The 16972-nt window shown below is 39.2% G+C and overlaps 1 protein-coding gene across 13 annotated transcripts in view; it reads left to right on the forward strand.

Annotated features, from left to right (window-relative positions):
- znf385b (zinc finger protein 385B) overlaps window positions 1-15541 on the forward strand; it is a 350354-nt gene extending 334813 nt beyond the window's left edge. For all 13 annotated transcript variants that reach the window (XM_048535396.2, XM_048535397.2, XM_048535398.2 and 10 more), the window contains 4 exons: window positions 10290-10568; window positions 12628-12806; window positions 12927-13028; window positions 14146-15541. In XM_048535396.2, the coding sequence (XP_048391353.1) occupies window positions 10290-10568; window positions 12628-12806; window positions 12927-13028; window positions 14146-14361 (776 nt within the window). In that variant the 3' untranslated portion in view covers window positions 14362-15541. The remainder of the gene's footprint in view (window positions 1-10289; window positions 10569-12627; window positions 12807-12926; window positions 13029-14145) is intronic.
- The last annotated feature ends 1431 nt before the right edge of the window (window positions 15542-16972 follow it).

Consider the following 16972-nt stretch of genomic DNA (forward strand, 5'->3'; position numbering starts at 1 on the left):
ATGCTCGTAGAAGTTATTGTCGAACTACATACAGCTGAAAGAGAGTCCATTTGACACAATTACCTTACCCTTTTGTAGAAACATGCTTTCCCTCTTAGCGTCCATCCCAGTCTCAAATTGTCTGCTGAATGAATCAAGTTTCTTTACCCTCACTTCTTTGCAAGAAAGAAGGAAGTATGATAGTAAAAGCTTGTGGGATGTTCTGAGTATGTGCTTAAAGTGATGGAATAGTTTAGATGTCTGGTGCCCAATGTGACGTGGGCAGAAGTGAGAGATCACACGATGGTGAGAGGAGATTGTGCAGAATAAGTGAGTAGGAGGTGTTGGTGATGATGCAATGATTGACAGTGATTTAAGAGAAATAGGAAAAAATATTTGCATAATTCCTGTATATGTATGCAGAGTTTAGTTAAAATCAGAGCTATGATTCTTCCCTCTGAAACTTCGTTGAGGTCGTCAAATGGGGTTTGGCAGAGTTACATCCTGGGTGCTCTATTTCTTGAACTTGCCTCCTCAATGGCCTCTTTGCACTGGTGTTGAAGTTCTATATCCCCCAAAAGCCACCACAGAGGGATGTGGGGACTGGGTAAGATCACCCTTGTCATGCCCACCTAGACCAATTTCGTTGGAGAATCTTGGCATTTTTGGAACATCTTACAGATACTTTCTTCCTTCTGCCTAAGAAGGGAGTTCCAGGATTTTGACACTGATGATGAAGTAACCGTGATATGAGGTTGTTGACTTGCTTGCCAAGCTGGCTTGTTCCTGAACGAGAACAAGCCAGATCAGCGAGCAAGTCAACAACCTCATCCACAACCCGAACCACAGATCTTTGCCAAAACTTTGAGTAACAGTGATATGTTCTATCAGGATCAGCTGAGACTCGAGGGGGTTCCTGCAAGTGGAATTGCTGTCACACAACTATAACTCTTTTTGGTGGTAGTAGTCAGAGATTTTAAAAGTACCATTGAAATAAGCTTTTCAAGTTGCTCTGGTGTGTCTTTTATATGATACACACTGCTAATGTATTTGAAGTAGTGAATGCTTAACGTCATGGAAGGGGCTCATCCAAATGGTTTGCTTTGTTCTGAATGAGGTTGAGCTTCTTGACGGAAGTTGGAGTTGCACTCATTGACGCAGTTAAACAGGATTCCATCACATTCCTGACTTATGCTCACTTTGATGGTGAACAAGTTTTAGGGAGTCAGGAAATTATTTTCTCACTGTTGGATTTTCATTGACTTGCTCTTATAGCTGAAGTATTTATATGAGTGAACTAATTAAATTTCTAGTCAGTGATGACTGCCAGGATGTTTTAGGTAAGGATTCAGTAATGGTAATCCTGATGAGCATCAAGAGCAGTAGTTTGATTCTCTTTTGACAGGCACAGTCATTGCCTGATACTTGAGCAGTGTAAATCTTCTTTGCCACTTCTAAGCACAAGTCTCAATATTGCCCAAGCCTTGCTGCATCTAGCACAGATTGCTTCATTGACAGTTAAGCAGTCATCAATGAACATCCTCACTTCTGACTTTATTTTTGATGGGAAAATATTGATGAAGCAGCTGAAGATTTTGGTTCCAGGATACTACACTGGAGAATCCAGTGATGAATTCCTGAGTCTGAGCAATTGACCTCCAACAGCCAAAACCATCTTCCTATTTTGCTCAGTATGGCTCCACCCAGTGGATATTTTACCCCTAATTCACATTGATTCCATTTTTTCTAGGGCTTCTTGATGCCGCGCTCAAGTCAATTGCTGCTTGACATCAAAATAGTCACTGTCACCTCACCTCTAGTGTTGAGATAGTTTGTCCGTGTTTGAACCAAGAGCAAATGAAATCAGGAACCAATAGATCCTGAAGGAACCCAAGTGATAGTGAGTGGGTTATTCTTTTCCATTTACCATTGATAGCACTATTGGTGATACTTTCCATCATTTGCTTAAGAATGAGAATAGACTGGTAGGGTAGTAATTGGCCAGATTGGGTTTACTCTACTTCAGGTGGGCAGAAAAAATCTGCACACTTTTTCACATTGCTGATTAAATGCTAGCATTGTAGCTCTCAAGGGCTAAAGCAGGGCTTTTGACCTCGCCGGTATCACAGGTATTCACTGTATTCAGGGCATAGTTGTTTGACATCAATTGTTTTTTATGCTCCATATCAACATGGCAGACAAGACATGAATGGAAGAATTAGTAGGTCAAGTGTGACAATAAATAGCAGATTATGCAGTCTCATGTGCACAATTTTATGATAATAATCATGATGCCTTCACCCTGTGACAGAGCTCAGTTCCCCTGGTCTTTCGCCAAGTGACAAGCAGGTTATTTTGGACCAAGGAGTATTTCATCAAGAAGTGGTTTTCAGTAACCAGCAGTCATTCTTTTGCTGCCACAAAAACAGAGAAAATAGGTAAAGGATTAGGCCTCCTGGCCATTCAAGTCTCTTCAGCCATTCAATACAATCATGGCTGATCATCCAGCGCAGTACTCTGTTATTTCCTTCTCCACATACACTATAAACTTTGAAAGCTTAAACTCCTTTCTACAAAGCATCCAGGAAGAGGCTATCAGATTCTGAAGAAGTTGAGGCCACAGTTAAAATAATTACAATGGATGATAGAGAAGATAATTCTGTCCGCTATCAGTACCGTAAAGAGGTTATTTTGGAATTAATGGGATTATATTTTTACTGTGTTTTGAACTCTTTTAGCATGTGCTACATGTAAGTAACTTGATTAATTCTAATTTATCTTAATTTCTTTTGAATGATAAACTTCTATTTTGCTGTTAAAAATAAATATGAAACATGGTATACTCACGTTTCACTGAGAGATACCCCATGTTCAGACCAAACAACCAAATGTCACCTATCAAGCCAGATTACAAGATAATACAATGTGAGGCTGGATGAACACAGCAGGCCAAGCAGCATCTCGGGAGCGCAAAAGCTGACGTTTCGGGCCTAGACCCTTCATCAGAGAGTCTAGGCCCGAAACGTCAGCTTTTGTGCTCCTGAGATGCTGCTTGGCCTGCTGTGTTCATCCAGCCTCACATTTTATTATCTTGGAATTCTCCAGCATCTGCAGTTCCCATTATCTCTGAAGCCAGATTACAGTTTGTGGTCTTACTTGCCCAGTAATAACATCAATTATAATTCTAACAGATTCAACTTCCTCTCTAAAGCATTGTGATTGTCTTCCAGGGAGTCTCCTGTTGCAATCAAGGCATGCGGCCTTTATCTCAAGGAGTTTGTAACACCCAAATAAAGTCCTGCTAGATTTGTTCAGAGCTTTGGTGAGCACATGCTTCAAGTATTGCGTGCAATCTTGGTCTCCATACTAGAGCGTGTACTTGTGTTAGATACAATGCAATGAAACTTCACCAGATTGGTTGCTGTGACGGCATGCTGGTATTACGATAAAAAACTAAGTAAATTGGGCAAATATTCTGAAAGAGCCTGACAGAGGCGATATTCCAGCTAGATGGGCAATGTAGAACATAGGCCACATGATAGGGGGATGATTATTTAGTGCGATGACAAGGAAAAATAACTTCATTCAAATGTTTGCCAATTTTTGGAATTCTGTACCCCATAAGTATGTAGATTACTATGTTGTTGACTTTATTTATGCACTTGAGGTTTCAGATGTACAGAATGTACAATCGAACTGTAAGATCACTCACAATCACTTTGATTATCAGAGCAGGCTTGATGACCCAAATGGTCTTCTGGTCCTATTTCTTGTTTTCTTGTGACCATGTTCTGAATGCAGCAGTGGCTTCAGGGATTTGGAATCTGTTGTCAGGCATAAAATTGTTGTGTCATTCCCAGTGGAGCTGGCTTTGATTAATTATAGACTTGTTGCTGAGCATGTTGGCCAGGGAGGGTGTACTGCTGTTTCCTTGTCATTGAATTTGGAGATTCTTGGATTGCCAATAGTACTGTCCAGTGCTCTCTGGTATCTATCGTATGTGCCTGTTTGTTTGGTATGTGGAAAGAACATCAGGCCGGAGAAGGAATTAATTGTGAACAGCAAGAGGAGCATAGGAACATAGGATCAAGGTCTATCAAGGTCATGGATGATCATCCACCTGTATGCCACATTAGACCAGGTAAGAGAGGCATATTTCCTTCCCAAAAGGACATTAGTGAACCAGATGTGTTTTTAAAGCAATAAACAATGCTTCATTGCACTATTTTTTAAATTCCAGAATTTTTCATTGAATCTTAATTTTACCAGCTGCCGTGGTGAGATTTAAGACAATGTGCTCCAGAACATTAGCCTGATTTTCTGAAGAAGGGCCAAAGCCCCCGAAACGTCAGCTTTCCTGCTCCTCTGATGCTGCTTGGTCTGCTGAGCTCATCCAGCTCCACACCTTGTTATTTCACATTAACCTGGGCTTCTGGATAACGAGTCCATTGTTGTTATCACCACTGCACCATCTCCCTCCTTTCCTGCTACTGCCTGCAGAATTGCAGGAATATGAAAATGGCAGCAAAAGGAGTTGCAGTGATATGCATAGCTTTGATTAGAGAAGATGACTAAGAAGTGGAAGAGGGAGTATGTGTAGGCGCACAGGCTGCTGATGATATTGAGCTGATCAGAGATATGACAGCGGAAGTCTTATCTTAACAGTTCATACCTTTGATTTATTTCTTCAGTATTGCTATCAAGTCCCCCATACAATGTTATCTACATTCAACTGCTTTGACCATCTCTGTCTACAGTTGCCAGGTAGTTTTTCTTGGTGCCTTTCTCTAATAATCTGAAACGGGACCATGTTTCCACTGCTGTCTTCCACTTTAAAAGGCATTTAGAAGTTGCCAAAAACACTTGGGTGGCTTTGCAGAGCTTATTCTTATAAAAACATGCCCTGATGAAGTGCAGGCTGCTTTTAAATGTCACTACTCCTACTTGAGTTTTGTTACCTCTGCTAATTGAGTTGCCAGCAAACAACATAGAAGTGTTTAATGACTCCTACATCATTACAAAAGCAGCCTCTTGCCCACAGCACTATGTGCCATTGAAAACAATGATAAAATCGAAGTTGAAATCTTTTTTAAAATTTGGGATTCTTTTTTAAAAAATGTGCTAACACGATTATGGATGAGTTAATGGAATTCAGAGTAATTTTATCCTTCAGTTCCCAGAACTGCCTAACATTCTACAAGTCCTCATGTCCAGTTTTGTCATTCAAAAAGACAATATTCTTAAATATTTACAATTTGTACTTTTATAATTTATACATGTTTCTATGTCAAATAAAAATTAACTGCCCAACATCTGTGAAATATCAAATATAATGTGGCAAGTGTATTATTTATTGATGACACTGAGCGAAGCTATATTGTGTTGTATGAATTAAATATTTCTAGTCACCTTGGGGCATTTGCAAGAAATGAGATTCTTGTTACAATTCCTATGAAAAATAACCTCTTATTTCATGGTATGAAGATATAAAAGACCAGAGCATTTTAAGAATACTGCAAAAGGTGTATATCATGTTATTATTACATTGTAATAAAGCTAATCCCTTTTAAATTTATATCTGCTGTTCATAAATTTACCTGCCAACAATGAAGAAATTCATAATTGAGATGTAATTTAATAATTCAACCCATAAGCTGCCTTCTGAAACACAACATAACCCTGGCTCAAACATTTCATACCATTGACTTTCATGAAAGGCATCTTTACATGGCTAATGAGCAAACTAATAAGATTATGAAATGCGATTGCCTGAATTTTTGGAATCCCAGGTAATGAAATGGAATACCATTTACTTCATCATCAAAAGTCAATGATCTTCATATGAGCTACCATAACCTTACTGAATGAACTTTCATTCCACAACATTGTAGTTCCAAGAGGTGCTCATTACAATGAATCACCAAGATTACCTTTGATCATGTAAATTCTGGAGATAGTTAAGATTTTGAAGAAATATTTTAGTAAGGTGCAAACAGGGATATGGGTATTGTAACAGTTTTTTCTCAAGTAGAATTTGGAATAATTGAAGTTGAATTGAACATAAATATGTGTACAGATGATCATTCAACATGTTTCACTTGTCAAAAGCAAATTAATGCAGGTACTGGGCCTCGTACATGCAAACAAAAGATGCTGGAAAGACCCAGCAGAAATGGCAGAAGCTGTGCTGAGCTAATGTCTCAAATCTGTACCTTTCATCAGGACCTTTCTCACTTGTCACATCGCCTCAGTCAGTATCATCACTGGACAATATGGCCCAAATCTTCCAGATTCCAGATTGTGGAGACTAGACCTATGTCCCAAGATATATGTCAGGGCTCTGTGGAAGATCATTTCCCTAAATAGCTACCAAGAAATACTGGACAAAAAAATTCTAGTTAACTCTAGGGTAATGCCAGAACTGACCCTCAAATGACTCAACCTGACCACCCCTACTCCCCCTCCCGAACTAACGCCCTGATATCAGCTCCCTCCACCATAAAACAACTCGACTACCCCTTCCAAACACATTACACTCTCCATGATGACCACCAGACAAGACCAATTAACTCACTAACATGACCACCCGTTTTATTCAAATACTCCCGACTTTCCTACTACCTGACCCGCCCAATGCATTTATTCATATGTCATCTCCTACACCCTGCCCGTTTTCCTCACCCATCTACCCATTTACTTATACACCCATTTCCACTTTCACTGCCATTCATTCTTTCACTTATTCACTAGCATTCAGACTTTTAAAGTTCCTATAGAGCAGCTGATAATGCGAGATGAGGATGGATCTTGTCTTCCTCAACCCTACTGTGATTCAGTGGGGATCTCTGAAGCATGCTGTGATCTGGGCCAGTTAGGATGGAAAGATCCAGAAAAATATAGAGCAGCATCAACTCAGTGAAAAGATTGAACAATGTGGCGATCTATCAGTACTTATGATTTTTACTCCTCAGAGGTTCAAGCTGATAGATTGTACAGTGCTCTTAATAACATACAAACATATCAATGAAGCATGTAAGTACAGAGCTGTGAAAGTTAAACACAATGTACTGAAGCATGGAGGGAAATATGTGACCTTTTAACGAGCAATAAAACTAAACAACAGCACAGAATAAGGAATAATACTGACTCAACAGAAAGTTGCAAAGATTTTTGATAGAATACATCAAGCAAGATTATTCCTCCTGGCACATACAGATAACATTATGAATAATGTCAAAATCTGTTTGGATTTGGATTTTTTAATATGTTTTGAAGATAACATCCGAATGGAATATTAAATGGTTGTACTGGCAGATTTATTAGTAGTATATAGTTGTCAACCATGACTCAAGGGATAGGTTTTTCTGTCGGCTATAGGGCTCAGCTGTCACACAAGGATCAGACGCTTGCACTGTAATGAGCAAATGGTGATTTTGTCCAAACTGGCCAATTAAAGGCCAAAGAGGGGCTCACTATCCTGTTGACGAAAACAAAGGGGATTCCTTGAATTTTGAAGGCCACTAGAAAAGCTTCTAAGTTAAAATTGACTGCAGGGTGTCATATCCTCCAATTGGGGATGCCTACTGTTTATGGGCTCCAAGACCCTGGAGCAAGATTGTGATGATGTCACGGAGCTGCGCGCCGCAGAGTATAAGTGACCCACGTGGATAGAATTTATAAATCTCTAGAGCCTGGGATTTTGTACCAGACCAGACTACAACATGGGCATGAATACATAAAGATTATAGATTATTCCTTACCTAATGCAACTATAAGTCAGAGCCAGGTATATTTATGATTGCCATCTACAGTGTTATTCAGTATTAATGTATTATAAAAAATGTTAGTTTGAATTATAAGCCTGAACACAGTCCTTGACTTTTGCCTTGTGTTTGACAGTTTGTAAAGAACCTAAACTCATACCACATCAAACCATACACAAAAAGAATGCCCTTTCTCCAAACTTTTTAAATGTGATATGAAAATGGCCTTGGTAGCTGTGTTGCTGCATTGGGGTAAGCCCCTCCAATGATGGTCAGCAATGTGGTTGATGCCAGCCAAGAAGAGAGAGCGTCTGAGGTGCTTGGAGCAGAGCCTGCCCCTTCTAATCACCCCCACTAATTTGGCAGCAAAAGCCTGCCTTCAAGAGTAAAACCAGTGCCATGATGTGTGGGTGCCTGGAGGTTGAATGTAAAATCCCATTTGCGCTCCAACAATCAGTCTCAATTGACTTTTTATTAATGTAATCGGAAAATTTTCCAGTGGCAGGTTGAAGCCAGGGAACTGGCAGACCAGCCAGCAGCATTACATTTTTAGTGCCCTTTTGCCAGTCCAGGTGGGTAGACTTGGGGCAGTGAGAGATTGGTAAATTGGGGAGTGACCACCATACATGTGTCTATGATCGAGTGGATGTCCACCTCCTGTTCCTGCCACAAGTGATCATGTTAGCAGCACCAATGTCCTGTTCCAATGCACTGGCAGGAGATAGAATAGACTTTTAGGTACATAAAATGTAGATGCACTCTTTGTATTGATTGCCTTTAAGAGGAATGCATTGTTAAAGTCATAGATCAAAGTGCTGAAACTGTTTTGTTTCTTGGCCTTAGTTGCTGATCCTCTTTAAGCTTGGGAACTGTAAGGAATGGTCTGGATTCTGATGAGCAGAATGCTGATAATTGGGGTAATACTACTCATAACCAGTAGTTGGGTTACTATACTCGGATAATTTATCCCTTATGGGTCTCCAATAATGGGCTTCAAGTAACTGGGAAGGATCCATTTCATATTATAAATTGGCCTTTGAAGTTACAATAGAATGTAATATATTGTTGTGAAATTCTTTTTTCAGTCTTTTTTCCAGTTTCCTAATTAGTTCTTTATTAGCAGAATCGAACCTTCAGACTTTTATTTTTTTCATGTTTATCTTTGGGGCAAAATTCATCTTGTAAAGTGATAGAAGAGTTACAGGAACAGAAATTGCTGGTGTAATTGAAGAAATGAAGAAGGGTCACTGGACTCAAAATGTTAACAGACACTATTTTTACTGGTTTCAGATCTCCACCATTTGCAGTTCTTCATTTTATTTTAGTGTGAAGCAAACCGCCAGTTCACTGTCGCCCACTTTGTGTAATCTCTAGAATTTGTATAAATGCTTTGTGACAATAGAAGCGGCTATATTATCACTAAATTATTAATTCAGAAACTCAGCAAATACTCTGGGGACCTAGGTTCAAATTCTGTCATACAAGACACAGTGCAGAAATTCACCAAAGATCCTTCGACAGCACCTTTCATACCCACAACCATTTCCATCTAGAAGAGCAAGGGCAGCAGATAATGGGAACACCTCCACCTGCTTTCTGGGCACTTCTCATTTTAAGTATTGTGCAGAATTTTCTTTGATAGTCATGGACAGGAAATATGACAATAAAACTACTTTCTTATTCTTTACCTTTTTGAACTGTTCAGATAGTTGCACCAGATTTAACCAATTGTGTGTGAAAGCACTTACAATGCTCAATAAATTATTGAACTTCATCTGCGACTTCAGACGTCCAGGGGACTGTACCTTTATTTCCATTATTTGAGGGGTTCTGTTAAAAATATTAAGTTATGGATACTTATCGTTAATTGACAAAATCAATGTTAACATTGGGTTTGAAAATGTCACATCTTTTGTTCTTGTTTGGGTGCTACAAATCATTATTTTAAACAAATCTGTTAAACCGAATTCTTTATGTGTCACATAGTTCTCGAGATGATATTTGTGAATGAAGCAGCTATTCAAATTAGTAACAAACTAGTAAAATCAGAAGGTCTAAATTTAAAACAGCACAAATATGATTTAATTATCATCATTGATGTGAGACAAGGCAGAATTATGCCTGCCGTGAATGTTCCCAGTAATGCTCCTTTTCTGCCTCAACACTTTACAGCGAGATGTAATCAGCTCCAGAACTGAAACATCATGAAAATATATTGCCAGGACATCCATTGCATTTTGTAGATAGTAGTTGAGTCAGGAATTACCTGTAGTCTCTCCTATCACAGGCAAAGAAGACAGTTTGAGCATGATAGGCTGTACAAAGCACAAATGGGGGTGCGGAGTCAAGAAAATGTAGTTTTCATATTGTTGTATTCTTCTCTAAGTTCATTCACAGAGAATTTACTTAGCATTGATCTAAATCTAGAATGTTCTATAATGGTGAGATCATAAATTTAGTTGCTTTCTGTCACCAACGAGGGCTTTCATGTTCAGTGCTGTTCCAATTATGGAATATGAGCGAAAATTATTTTTCTTTTACTCACAGATGCAGTCAGGCTGGAATTCAACAGTGTAACTGTGAATAACGTATTGATACATACGAATGTAGGTACTGAGCTGCCCAAACCCACTTCGCTTATTGGAGGGACTGGAAATCTGAATGCACATTCAACAAAAACAGTGATATCGATGGAAGCAGTAAATGTTGAAGGCGCTGCAACCACATCCACTGAGTCAGAGGAAGAAAAAGCAAAAAAACTTCTCTACTGTTCTCTATGCAAAGTAGCTGTGAATTCATTGTCACAGCTGGAAGCACACAACACAGGTCAGTACAATTGTGGTAATTAATTTGGCAGAAGAAATCTGCTAAACTTTCCTGTAACATAATACAGTTGTTCCAGTGGGAGCCTTAAGAATCGAAGGAGAGATTTTAATTAATTAGGTGGGCCCCAACAATTTGCATAGATAAAAATTGTGTTGTTTCCCAGAAAATAATGTGAATTAAGGCACAGTGCCAGCGAAATAAGAAAGAAAAATCCAATTACCGTCAATTCTGAAGCATAAGTACAAGTACTGCCTGTCAGCAGGCATGCCAGAGGGATTATTAATGTGGATGGCCAATTTGAAAGTATCTAAACTGGCATTTTTTCCCCCACAATATAAATCTAACTAAAAAGCGATCATCAACAAATTTGTACTTTGTATAGTTATTGTTTAAATAAAAACACATTTTTCCACAAACGATTTCATTGCCTTAGGATTCAACTCCCAAACTCATTCATATTTATAATTCTCCTCTCTAACCCCACCCACTGGCCTCTTGAGCCTGGTTCCTGGTCAGCAAGTCTTCCAACCTGGGATCCAGCTAGTCTCCTCAACGTGGCAAGATTGCCTATCACCCAACAGTTGTCAGTGCTTCCACTGGTAGAATTACAGAGCTGCTGGTCAGTTGAATTGGTCTGCAGCTCTGCAAGGCAGAACTCTCTCCTGAGATAGGGACAGAAGCCTAGTCTCAAAGCAATGAGTTCAGTTGCAGTGTCATCGGGGCCATGAGCAAACTCTCCACCTTTTTAGTTGGAGGTGGGTACGGAAGCAATGGCTGGGTGGTATTATCACTGGACTGTTAATCCAGAAACCTAAGTAATATTCTCGGGCCCTTGATTCACATCCCGCTGCTATAGTGGACTTTGAAATCAATTTTTTAAAAATCTGGAAATAATAAGTCTAATAATGACCACGAATCCATTATCTATCATCGGGAAAAGCTATCTGGTTCACTAATGTCCTTTAGGGAAGGAAACTGCCATCCGGGTGGCATGGTAGCTCAGTGGTTAGTACTGCTGCCTCACCGTGCCAGGGACCCGGGTTTGATTCCACCGATGACTGTCTTGTGGGTTTCCTTCTGCGTGGGTTTCCTCCGGGTGCTCCAGTTTACTACCACAGACCAAAGATGTGCAAGTTAGGTGGATCGGCCTTGCTAAATTGCCTTTAGTGTCCAGTGATGAGTAGGTTAGATGGCTTCATCATGGGAAATGCAGGGATAGAGTATAGGTTGGGCCTTGGTGGGGTCTTCTGCGGAGGGGTCAGTGTGGACTCAACGGGCTTCCACACTGTAGGGATTCTATGATCTTTACCTCGTCTAGCTCATATGTGACACTAGTCTCACAGCAATGTGGCTCATTCTCCGTGATGGGCAATAAATGCTGGCATCATTAACAACACCCTCATCCAATGAATTAATTGAAACAGAAGGGGAGCAGTAACCTATAAATTTCAGCCTGTGTAATCTGATGCAAATAGGGTGTTTATGTTTAGATGACAATAGGGTACATTTATACCAAAATGTGTACAATACATAACTACGCAGTTCAATTTATGAAGCGCTCTAAAGCTCTCTTCTACTTCAGACTGCTGTATTCCTTTTTCCTACTCCCCTTTCCACTCAGCTTACCTTTTGTACTCCATTTATTAACTCACATAGCTGCCATTGTCAATTTCTAGTGCCTAGATTCAGAATTAGTAGTATGATATTTTAATACTTATTCAAAAACTTCAAATCCTATTATAACTACTGGAATATCCCTACATTAAATTGCGTTTCTTAGAGCAGTGGTTCTCGATGACAGTGAACAACTAATAGTCAGGTAACAGCTTGATAGACACCATAAAATACAGCAGTGTTGGTAAGCCTATGAAGTAGGAATCCACCCCCCACCCCCACCCCCAGCCGGCATTAATCCTTAATCCTAGATGTGCCCTATCTATATCAAATACCCATGCTTGGCTCATTCTGTGCCACCCAAGCTGCACCAATGCCAATATAAACCATACACTATAAAGTGTCGGAAGGTATAGAGATTCTAAATTTTCTATATTTTAAACAGGTTCCAAGCACAAAACAATGGTTGAAGCTCGAATTGGTGCTGGTCCTATTAAATCGTATCCCAGACCAGGATCAAAAGCTAAACTTCAAAATGGTACAAAGGGTTCAGGATTGCAAAACAAGACGTTTCATTGCGAAATCTGTGACGTTCATGTCAACTCAGAAATCCAACTCAAACAGGTAAATAAGTAGTAAACATTACCCAAGAAATGAAAGTTATTTTCAAAATAAATGACTTTTTTTCATGATATGGGTCAGTTTCCTGTATTAAATGAATTCTTAATATTTTATCTCTTGCAGCATATTTCCAGCAGGAGGCACAAGGACAGAGTAGCAGGAAAGCCACTGAAACCTAAATATAGTCCCTATAACAAACTGCAACGCAACTCAAGTATTTTGGCAGTAAGTTTATCAAAAATCCATTTACATGTTGATTCAGTGCTGAAAATTACAAAGTCTTCAAATTTTGTTAATGAGCTTGATATAGTGCCCTCTGGGTAAGAGTGCTACACCCAATTCCTTTGCCATTGTCCCTGTCCATCCTGTAAATCTCATAACCTGGTGTATTCATATCCCAAACCTAAACATCCTGTAACCATGTCTAAGAACCCTTGTGACCACCTATTTAGTCTTTCTGCTCGTAAATTGGTCCCAGATGAGTTCAGGTGGAGCCCATCCCAACAGTATAGTTCCTTCACGTCCCAATACTAATGCCAATGCCCCACAAAATGGAGCACCTCTTGCCTGCACTATTCCCTTAGCCATGTGTTTACTTACCTAATTTTCTTATTTCTATGTCAATTTGCATATGGCGCAGGTAACAGTCTCAAGATTATAACCCTTGAGGTACTGTTCTTTAATTTTGCTCCTAATTCCTGATATTCCCCAAACGGGACCTGTCGCCTTCTCTTGCCTATGTTGCTGGACCCAGCATGGATCACTACAACTGATCCTTCCCTTCTCACACCTTTCAGGCTGCTTTGAGATGTCTCTTGTCTGAGTTTTAAAAGTTACACCTAATTCATCAGTTGATACAGAGTTCACAGTTTGGTTGACAATTTTAAAAATTAATCTTGTTAACAAAATCCTTTAATGTAAGAAATAAAGTATTTTTAAGGGAATAACTTTGATATTTTATAAACTTTGAAGAATTTCTTGAATGGCAGTATTTGCACTGTGTGTATATATGAATGAGAACTACATTTGACTGTTAGAAGGTTTTTTTTTTATCTCCACATGACTCCCAAGGCCTGCCTCTGGTAGATATCGGGAGAATGGCTTTCCAGGTGGTCTAGTATATGAGGGGCATATGTTTGCTGGTTTGTTAGACAAGAACTACATACACCCAGTGGAAGTATTTCATGATCCTTATTCTATACATATTAACCGGGTCAAGCAAAGTATGAACTCACACTCATATTATGTTTGTAAAATGTAAGAAACCAATTGCAAAGTATTGAATTGTTATCATTAGTCATTTGAAACTTCATAATGAAATTATTGTCTTTCTAATTACCAGGCAAAGATAGCATTTCAAAAGGATTTAATAAAACCATTGGCACCTGGTTTTCTATCAAATCCTTTTGCTGCTGCAGCTATGACCTCTCCACTGCCTCTCCACCCACGTCCAGCTACCTCGCTGTTCCAGACCACTGCATTAACTCCTGCCCTTTTGAGGCCTGCACCTGGACCCATTCGTGCATCACCTGGCTCAATTCTCTTTGCACCTTATTGATTCCTTCCTTTCATGGGACAACATGAGGCCAGTAGAGACAGGAAAGCAGGCGACATTTTTTTCTTTGTTTGTCCATGCTGTGAGGTGAACAGACTGATACCTGGTCATAGGATCTTCCATGGACAGTTGGATCTCAGTGCTGGAATTATGAGATTTTTAATTAATTTACAAACACCAGGTTGTGATTTACAAGGGAACTTTTATAGGGATTTTGCCCTTAAAATATATAGTTATTTTTATTGGGAGTGAGTCTGTCCACTGATGGAATCCATCGACAGATCAAGAGCAAATAATTAATTCCTGTTGCTGCAGACTTGAAATCGAGAGTCTTCCTAATTAACAGAGGTATACAACATGTTTGTTGATGTAAATGGACATCTCCTGGTACATAATGTAATGCATTATGTAGTAAATTGTGAATAACATATGAACAACTGATTCTGTATTTAAAACAATGTTGTGCAGTCAGGGATTGTGAAATGCTGTTACAGACCTGAGTGCAATACTGTTGTAACTTGTGTAGTGATAGAATTGTTTCAGGTCTAATTTAAAATTCTAATAGTAATTTATGTTTAATTGCAGTGTAGGTGCTTGCAGACATTTACAAAACATTCTGTGAACATTTTCTGTTACTTATTTTTTCAACAGAGTAAAGTACCCAGTAAGTTCATAAAATGCAGATAGTACTGGCTTATGATCCATGATTCATGCATTGATGTTTTCATTTTTGCTCTGTGCTAAACCTGTTTTAATTTTTTGGTAGCATTTTGCCAGTTTTGCTGCTAAATAATGTGAAAGATGCATTTGAAGTATCAGCTCAGTGTGTTGCACAATTTATGATGATCCTCTTGCAGAACTTTTTAAAGAAATATTTAGGTCTTTTTATTTTACACATCCTATGATTTCTTCAATTATCATGTTTAGCAATCATGCTGCTACATTAATTTGTAGCAATAATGCAATAATGTACAGAAAATAAATAATTTTAGAGAATATATAATTTTAGGCTTTACTGAACGTGTTGCAATACCATTTGCCTTGAAAATAAAGGCTAACGAGATATGCAGTGCATAAAACAAAAACTTGGTGTTTGTATTTTTCAGTACCCAGTATACATTATAGCAATTAACTCTGGGTAATCCCCATCAAGTACACCTTATGAAATGTCCAGTGTTTAATACATGTCGAAATAAAACTAACACTGTGTACCATTTCAGATGCGATGAATTTTTTTTTTAAAACCTTATTGATTGAAAATTGTTCAACCATATTTCTTTTAATTTTAGTAATATTGATGCTTTGAGTTCTTGCTTCAGTCTTTGGTATTTATAAGTAATTTAGAAAGTAACTATTGAAGTGCCACACGGATCAGTGTTAGCGCTGCAATTTACAAAATATATTAATGACTTGGATGAGAAAAGTGTATGTACTATAGCCAAATTCGCAGATGATGCACAAACAGGTGTGAAGGCAAGTGGTGAGGATGACAGAGCTCGCACACAAATACAGACAGATTAAGCAAGTGGGCAAAAATATGCTGATGTAGCTTGGAAAAAATGTGAAGTTATACACTTTGGCAGGAAGAATGGAGGAACTGAATGGTGCTTGAATGGGTAAAGATTGCAGTAAGCTACAGCCCGAAAAGATTTGTGAGTTCTCGTGGTTAAATACTAAAAAGCTAGTATGCGGGTTCAGTAGGTAATAGTCAAGATAAATTGAATGCTGGCCTTTATTTCAAAGGAAATGAAGTATTAAAAATAGGGAAGCCTTGCTAAAATTATATTAAAGCAGTAGTCACAGCAACACTGGAATACTATGAAAAGATTCGGGCTGCTTATAAAGGAAAGATATACTGGGTTTGGAGAGAGTCCAGAGAAGATTCACCAGGCTGATTCCAGGTATGAATGGACTGTCTTAAGAGGAGAGGTCGGGTAGGTTGGACTTGCACTTGTCAAACTTTATAAGAATGAGAATTGACCTGATTGACATAGCTGTGATTCTTATGGTATTTAGCAGTGTGGACGTGGAAAGGTTGTTTCCCCTTGTTGGCAAGTCTAGAACCAGGTCTCTCAATCATTGGATTAAGGGGTCACATATTTGAGAAAGAGATAAGGGATTCTTCTCCCAGAGGGTAGTGAATTTGTGGAATTCTTTACTACAGAGGGCTGTGGTGGCTGGATCATTCCATATTTTCAAGGCTGGGATGAATTTTTAGTCAGTAAGGAAATCAAGGGTTGTGGGGAAAAGGCAGGACAGTGGAGATGAGTATTATCAGATAAGCCATTATTTCATTGAATGGTGGAGCAGACTTTATGGGCTGAATGGCTTGCTTCTGCTCATACATCTTGGTCTTTTCATTGCAACCTAGAAAAGTTCAAAAACTGACAGCTTAAATGCGTGGGCCCAAGCTCTGCCTGCCTCTTTGTAGGTTACGTGGAACAGTCCCTCTTCCGCACCTACACAGGCCCCAAACCCCACCTCTTCCTCCGTTACATTGATGACTGTATCGGCGCCGCCTCTTGCTCCCCAGAGGAGCTCGAACAGTTCATCCACTTTACCAACACCTTCGACCCCAACCTCAAGTTCACGTGGGCCATTTCCAACACATCCC

This window comes from Stegostoma tigrinum, chromosome 7 (genome assembly GCF_030684315.1).
Source record: "Stegostoma tigrinum isolate sSteTig4 chromosome 7, sSteTig4.hap1, whole genome shotgun sequence".
In the NCBI taxonomy this organism is placed as follows: Eukaryota; Metazoa; Chordata; class Chondrichthyes; order Orectolobiformes; family Stegostomatidae; genus Stegostoma; species Stegostoma tigrinum.